General features: G+C 40.5%; 1 protein-coding gene across 3 annotated transcripts in view; it reads left to right on the forward strand.

Moving 5' to 3' along the window:
* Positions 1-7,613, forward strand: part of taok2a (TAO kinase 2a) — an 85,777-nt gene extending 78,164 nt beyond the window's left edge. For all 3 annotated transcript variants that reach the window (XM_067230720.1, XM_067230729.1, XM_067230737.1), the window contains one exon: positions 3,324-7,613. In XM_067230720.1, the coding sequence (XP_067086821.1) occupies positions 3,324-4,211 (888 nt within the window). In that variant the 3' untranslated portion in view covers positions 4,212-7,613. The remainder of the gene's footprint in view (positions 1-3,323) is intronic.
* Positions 7,614-8,655: the final 1,042 nt, after the last annotated feature.

The raw sequence follows: 8,655 nt of genomic DNA on the forward strand, positions 1-8,655 counted from the left end.
CAGGTTGGGCTTTGTCCAAACTGAACAAATAATCCATAATTTGGTGGAAATAATCCTTAAATTATCTGCATTAATTTATCGACCACATTTTGTTATTAGACCGATAACAATAACACAAAAAATTAAAATGTATCGCCCGATACCGATATGGCCGTGGATATATGTTGCATCCCTAATCCCATTGTCTTTGTTCCCCATCATCAGAGGAGACGGAGGCTGATTAAGAGAGTTACTACAAAAATTCACTTGGCAGATAATTTACATTTAGTCATTTAGCAGACGCTCTTATCCAGAGCGACTTACAGTAAGTACAGGGACATTCCCCCCGAGGCAAGTAGGGTGTGTTGTGGTACAATTCTAGTGGCACTGTGTAGATTTGAATAGTCAAGAGATGGCGGTTTCAATATAATTTATTTAGCTTGTACAAATTAAGAATTAACAAAGTACTTTGTGATCCGTCATAACGAAGGAGGTGCTAGCCACAGATCGTTCACAAGAGTAAGGAAAAACAATGACAACAGTCTACAAAATACTATGTGGATGACAAGTGTAGTAGACCGATATAAACATAGACCACAATCACCACCGTTTCAAAACATGTGCCTTGCCATGGTTTGCTCAGAATATCGTGTCTTGAGTCAAAGTGAAGTTCCAAGTAATCCAAGCAAATCTATTGTTCAACTTCAGGACAACTATGGCCACATAAAAAAAGATCCCGCATGGAACCAGCTGTTATTAGATATGCAAGACTGTCACCCACAAAAGATCCAGAAAAATACCACCACAGCCAGTTACAATTGTTTTTGCCCCACTATGAAGACTGTGAGTTGTGTAATGGTGGAAATTCAAGTGGCACTGTGTAGATCTGAGTAGTCAAGAGATGTGGTTTTAATACAATGTATTTAGATTATACAATTACGTAATATTAAACAAAGCTTTGCTGATCAGTCATTACGAAGGAGGTGCTAACCACAGGTCGTTCGCAAGAGTGATCCAGAACAACCCTAAAACCCTGCCTTATATAAACTTTAGTTCAAATGGTTCTTCTGATGGTCAATCCATCAATGTAGCAAACTCTGTGATTGGCTAACTCAACTCAGTGACAGTTTGAAACAATACATTTCCATACCATTTGTCCCACAGTTCATTGATGTGGCATCTCTCCCCAAACCACTAGATACTAAAGCCACAGGAGTTCACCAGTCAAATGGTCAACTGTCCTTTGTGTGGACATCTTCAAACAAGCATTTAATTAACACCACCCATGCAACAGGAAGGGTCAGAGCAGCTTAATCAGTTCATCTACACTTCTCCCTTTAGGCCACGGGAACTCAAGAATCCCCCAACCTCCACACCCAACTAAGACCCTCTTGCTCTTAGTTAGGTATCATAAAACAACACCATAAATACCTTAAACCAACCGCTACATCCATTCTACAGAGTAAACCACACCACAGAGCCTCAGTTTCTTACATTCGACTGTCTATAACAAAGGAACTAACTTTTTACCGCTTAAAGAAACATAGATATTGTAACTATGTCAAAAACTGCCATTACAGGTGAAGTGCCTTGCCCAAGGACACAACTTCATTTTTGCACGGCCGAGAATCGAACTGGCAACCTTAAGATTACCAGCCCGATTCCCTAACCGCTCAGCCATCTGACTCCCTGAGTCCCATTTTAGAATTTTTTGTTCCCTTTACATCTACAGACAAAAATGGAAAATATCGGGCATTGCATTGTGCACAGAATTTCTCTTTTTTTGAGCTGGTAAGACTCTGAATGCATCTTTCAGGATGTTTGAAGGGTGCGATATTCCATCCCCCCCTTCTAATGCTCAATCGCGTAGTGAATCAATGGATTTGGTCTCAACAGTTTCTTTCAACGTAGTCTACTCGATCCAGTTACCCTATATTCCAAGCATTCTATTCTGATCAATTCAGCTCAAGAATCCATTTCATTTAGTTTATTGTTACGTTCATGCACTCTTTGTACAGAATATAGGCATTCATTGCAGCCAGATGTAGCGTCAGGTGGCTGAGCGGTGAGAGAATTGGGTTAGTAATCCGAAGGTTGCCAGTTCGATTCCCGGTCATGCCGACTGACGCTGTGTCCTTGGGCAAGACACTTCACCCTACTTGCCTCGGGGGGATGTCCCTGTACTTACTGTAAGTCGCTCTGGATAAGAGCGTCTGCTAAATGACTAAATGTAAATGTAAGAGGTTGTAAAATGATAATGTATTCATTTATACCTCTCCATTTTTCAGAGCAATTTTTGGTGGCCTTTTATTATGTTAGGCAGGGTAAAGACAAGGCAGACTTGGATTGTGAAATGGCTTCCTCTCTTTGCTCTCAACTCAGCCATCTTGAGTTGACTCTCACGAGCCAAAATTTTATGGATAGAGTGAGTCTAAAACAGGCATAATGAAATACTGATGAAATACTGGCTAGCTAACTAAGGAAAAGACTATTTAAAATTGATGGTTTATTTCAGTAGGTAGAGGTTATTGGCTACAATTGTTGCTGTGTAGACTAATGGCTCTGGACTACACAAAGTCACAACGGTTTAGCATGGAAAGACAATCGGGATTTGATTTTCACAGCTGTAGGCATCGTCACTTTCTGGATAAACTTGATTGTGAATTGGCAATTCACAAATCGGAAAATATTCAGTTAGAATGTTCGAAATTGCATATGTGCGACGTAGGGTTGCCACCTTCAATACAGAAAAATTTGACGCCTGCCGCGGGGGGGGGGGGGGGGGTTATGGGGCAGTGGCAGTGGTGGTAAACCAACAATGGCAGCGAGTATTACCCAATCAGGAACAGAATAGGACGAGTCTTCACAGAATTCGGGTGGGATGATTAGCATGGGATGATGCATTGAAGACAACTCAGAAAATATGGGACAAAACCCATCCCGTATTGATTCAAAACGGGACTCGCTATTTTATTCTCAAATACGGGACGATTCCGTATTTTAAGGGACGGGTGGCAACCCTAGTGCGACGTTACGCTGTGAGACACACATTCAAACGATCACATATGTGCGACGCTACTCCTTAACTGGTTAAATGCTGGTTTGGGGGAGCATCTCTGGTTTGGTGGAGCATTTGTCTGGGCTAGAAGGGGTAGTAGGGTGTAAACCCCCCCCCCCCTTCCTTTCAGAGAAGACAAAAGGTTATTTACTGTCGATTTACATCTTGTGAGCCCATGGAGGTGTGAACAAGATGTCGGCTCTGTGTCTGGTGTCATGTTCTCTGCCACATAACCGGTTTTCAACCCTAACCTTAACTAACTTAATATCTGCCTTCAATTTTACAGATAGAGGAAGAGATGCTGTCGATACAGAATGAGCGCTCAGAGCGCATTCGTACTCTACTGGAGCGTCAGGCACATGAAATCGAAGCCTTTGACTCTGAAAGCATGCGTCTTGGCTTTAGCAATATGGCTCTGACTGGCATTCCTGCTGAGGCTTTCAACCAGGGCTATCCTAACCCTTCCTCAGGCCCTGGGGGTTGGCCATCAAGGCCCGTTCCCCGATCGGGCAGCCACTGGAGCCATGGTGTGCAGAACTCTGTGGCGCCATCCTGGCGCAGCCAGAACAGCTGCAGTGGGGGAAGCACCAGCAGTGAATTCAGCAGGGCAGAGTCAATAACATCATCTCACAGACTGGGAAGAGATAGCGAGATGAATATAAGTGGCAGGGGCCACACATCAGCCTCTTCTGCATCGGTCTCCTCTTCACATCCCTACCACCAGCAGCAGCAAAAATATCTTCCCCAGAACTATCACCACCAGAGCACACCCCACCTGTACCGTGAGAACCACGAGAGGGAGCGGGACAGGGGCAGAGAGTGGGGTGGAGGAGGGGGTGGGGGGCACTATGCCCACCATTCCCAAGGCCACCACCTGTCCTCGCATGCCTCTGCACAGTCTCTGGCCCTCCTGCCTCCACCTCCTCCACCCCCCCCCATTGCCCTCTCCTCCTCATCTCCGCTTTCCTCCTCCTCTTTCTCCCAGGGGGGCTATGGAGGTGTGGGCCTGGTGGTAAGGGGCCCCAGCCTGATGGCCCTGAGAAACAGCCCCCAGCCATTGAGGAGAACAGCCTCTGGGGGGCCAGGTGGCGCAGGAGGAAGCGATGGAGGCCTCAGTCGGAGCACCTCAGTCACCTCACACATCTCTAATGGCTCCCATCTCTCCTACTCTTAAAAGCTAAGTGGGGAGAGGAGCCCCACGTCTCATGTTCTCTTACACCTCAAAGTGATGGGGAAGGGGGGAAGCCATTTGTCTGTACTACTTCCAAAGTGGGAGCTTTAATGGATCCACCCATTGAAGGGAGGTGCTTGGTTTATAGGCCTTTTTGACGAGATAGAACCGTCTTTTCAATACTCAAGCTAAGGAGCTGTCAATTACCACACTTAACCCACGATGCCAGACCTGCCAAGTAGACAGTTCTTCCAGGTAAACCCTTGGCCGTCGTAAGGTTTACATACTGCTACAAAAAGGCTGCTGAGTACATCAAACCATGTTCTCCTTTTTTGTTGGAATGAAATGATCTCTTCCACTCATTGGGGCTAGGTATTAGATGAAGAACTACAATCTCTAAATATATGCCAGACATGGTAAGATTAGGACAAACTAGCTGCTTAGAAGAGAATAGAGACCACTGAGTATTATGATTTTTTTAGTTGACACTCAAAACCTACCCTTTGTACAATTCAATTCTGCATGGCTTGGTAGGAGATCTGATGACACCTGTTACAGCCTTCCACGAGTACATAGGCCAAATGGGGTGGATGTGGAAGTGTTTTTTTATGTATTTTATTTTATTGTTATGTGTCCATATAATGTAAAAATGTGTTTACATTTTTAACACCTAAACGGCAAGGAGCATTGCTCACTCAAAGTGAATTTGACTTATGTTGAGCGACTAGAGTGTGCTTTAAGAAACAATGTAATTATGTAAATAGCTCTTACAATATAAAAGAATTGTTCAAATGAAATGGTCAATAGAGGTGTAAGAGTAAAATTTTCTTTTATAGACTCTGAAATACAACAAATGCAACACTGCCATTTAGTGTCCTAACTGACTCAACTTCACCACTGCCCTTTAAAAGGGATGCTGCCATGGGAGTTGTTTTGAGTGAGGCAAGGACTAATTCCACACAAACAATCTGAAAGTGTGCACAATGCTGAATGCTTGCTTAGTTTTTTTCACCTTTGACACATTCCTGGCCAGCTCTTTCTGAGTATAGACATGATGTACATATGCATACAGCAGATATTACAATTCAATGCATGGGAATAATGTACATTCAGCGTTTTTATATACATTATAAAACCTTTGTTTAACCCATTTGTAGGAATTACACATATATAAAATACTTGTTTGATTTTTGACCCGTAGAAAATGTTCACTGTCCATTACTTGACCTACATTGTACTTAATAAATGTGCATAGAAGCACTATCTCTTAAACTGTAAAGTAATAAAAATGCATTTGCCCCATGTTCTAGAAATTGGAAATGGATGTGGAAAACTATGCTATTATTATTACTACTACTACTACTACTGCAATTGTAATATCCATGTTGCGCAACAACTTTGTCTCTGTAATTTAAGTTAAGAGCAAAGATATGTCAACAGTATACAACTCAAAATCATGTTATTATAGAACCTCTTGCATTCATCAAACTTTTTTTATTATTATGGTATTTAAATCCAGGCTATGTGCACACAAAATGTAGCAGCCTTGCTTATCGCTCAAGCCTTTCACAACTCTTGTTTAATTCAACCATTTTCCTCAATGTCCCAGACAATGGATTTTTGAGAGCTACAATATTATTTCTGATGTGCTTACTCTGTAGGTGACAGGTACATTTAAGATGGAGGATTAAGCTCTGGTCATAAAAGGTGTTCAGTGAAAAAATCAGTGTTAAAAGAATGAGGTGTATGCCATGATTGCTGTCATTAAATTTATGAAATAATCAAGAAAGTACTGCCTTTCCCAGCATTCCTTTTTATGTCTCAGCCCTCCCTAATTTAGATGTTTAGATATATTTGTAGACTACCAAACAATGTCTCCAAACACACCTTCTGCAGTCCAGATAAATGTGTGAAGTCATTGTAGCATTAGATTGTGTTTAGGAGTTGTCCTCTTTTCCTAGAAAGCAGCATTACAACAACTTCTTGGTTTGACCACCAGGGGTTCCATGTTTGTTTCGACCGGCACTCACCAAAACAAGTGGAGATATATTTATATATATGTCTGTATCAGGCATTTTGAGTCCACTTATTTTACTGTTGTTTAAATAAGAATGAGGGCATCCAGACCATTTTGATGCTCCAAATATAGTGAAAGAGAGAGTATTGTGTTACTGTCCAGGCCAGCTAAATCTGTTTTTGGCTGCTGAGTATTTATTTACCCGTTTTATGCATTGGGTAGTAAATGTATTATCTAAACGCAAATTTACTACAGAATATTCTGTATCAGTTTTTAGCTGTGATCCCTGAAGACGGGAGAGTGGGAAAGAAAATATCTCTGCCTACATGCTGTTTTAGGATTTCATCTCAGTGGTGTCAATTCGATTAAATCCTGCTTATTTCATCCCCTTACAATTCTGAACTCTTGAAAGGTGAAAAAGTGTTAGGGCAACAGTAAAGATGAATGGTCTAACAAATGGGTGTATATAAGTATTTTTGTTGATGGAACAGCAGAGGGATGGGTGTATGGTCTGGTACAGAGTTGTTGTTCAGGTTCAATGCAAATAGAGCATTTTTAGTACATTAAGAAAAATAATAAACAATAAAAAATAAACAAAACTTAATTTGCCCTTATTTGGTTGTCCTGTCAAATGTTTTCTAATTGTATAAGACCTTAAAGATTGCTTATTAGCCAAAGCAAAGAGTATATAAGACAAAATGTGAAGCTCTGGTGGGTTTTTGAAACCCCCACTAGATGGCACAAAGGTAGAGATGCCACCATTTTGGACTGTTACAAAGATTATAGAAGCACATTCTTATAGAAACACTGCTTCTATAAGAATGCAATATGTTTAAGATGATGATTATGATGATTAAGAACGTAAGATCAACATATCGGATGCTCAGATAGCATTCTTTCAGAAGACATTTCCTCATAAATGTATTTGTGCAATTGTTATCAGTAAAAAGCACTTGGTTTATCCTAGGCTCATAGGATTTGCCACTGTGTATTTAACTTGTTCTGTTATTTGTCAAATAATTTGTTAAGGGATATTTAAAATTATTGTGTGTTAAATCTTTTAAGGGCTGTTTATTAAAAATTTGCAACAAAAGTTTTTATAATCTAAGATGTTACCCCCATGTCCATAATATTCAAAATTGACCATATTATTTTATCCCACCAGTCATCTATAAATAAAGATTTTCTTTTGATAATATACATCTATTGTTCCAAATTGACAATGGGGACTAAAATGACTTGTTCGTGGAAAGTGGAAAGTTTTAAAGGCAGCTTAGAAGTTAGAACAAAGTCACATTGTAAAATAAATGTAATAGGCCTACTCCCAATTTTTTTTTAAATACCGACTAAGAATTGTTATACCAAAGTGATTATTCATTTAATTAAGTTTTGCAACCATTTTTATTTTAGCACATCATTTATAATGTCAAAATAAATTGTGTTCAGTTCACCATCTTCATATTGTTTTTCATTTCACCTTACATAATATACATTTTTCCAAATATAATCCAAGTTAATTGTATTAATTTCAGCCAAGATTGCCAGCGAATAGCTTGTGTCACGAACCCGGCTCAGTGGTTGCGACAAAACAAAGGGGAACACATGCGAGAGGTAATTTATTAAAGAATACTAATTTAACATAATCAAAGGTGAGGTATGTAAGTCAGTGGTGTACATGTGTGGGAGTGTCTCATGAGAGTGAGCGGTGTTGAAGGGTGTATTAACAAAAGTCAAAAGGTTGCCACAACGCAAAACAGAAACGTGCTGTGGAGAAAAGGAAGGATCCTCTCTCTGCTTCCGACGTCCTTTTAAAGGGGAAGAGACACACCAGCCCAGGTGTATCCACTTAACGGCTGAGAAAGAGGAGGCCGTCACACTTGGGTAAATAACTCTTGAGAGGCTTTCCACTTTAGAAAGTATATTTCTTCCAAATATTGTACGTCTCTTTGGAGCCAGTTATTCATAATTAGATTACATTTATTTATCATAAGTTGAGAAGTTCTCCAAATTTAAAGAAATCTTCAAAATGGCAATAAATGTATATAACTGGGTATGACGTCATAGTGCGTTGAACTTGTCTTGATCCAGGGAATCCAACGATACGTCAATTTTGAAATTCGTCCATACGCTTCAAAAGTCACGTGTAAAAGCATCTTTAACTTTGACCCGTTGGTGGCGCTAGACTGCTCCAATGGGAGACATGAAACTTGGTGAAAATGATGATTTTCACCATACGGTTCTAGGGGCTGCCATAGACACCAAAGCGCGGAAGCTTAGACATGATAATAATTATAGCAGCAACCAGCAATAGTGGATTCCTCCTGAGGTTCGCAAAATAGCTGTACCAAGTTTCAAGTCAATTAGAGCTATTGTTCATGAGAATAAGATATTTGTAGGTTTTCTCAAATTTTCACTGTACATGGCGGACTG

The sequence above is a fragment of the Osmerus mordax genome, chromosome 3 (assembly GCF_038355195.1).
Source record: "Osmerus mordax isolate fOsmMor3 chromosome 3, fOsmMor3.pri, whole genome shotgun sequence".
NCBI lineage: Eukaryota > Metazoa > Chordata > Actinopteri > Osmeriformes > Osmeridae > Osmerus > Osmerus mordax.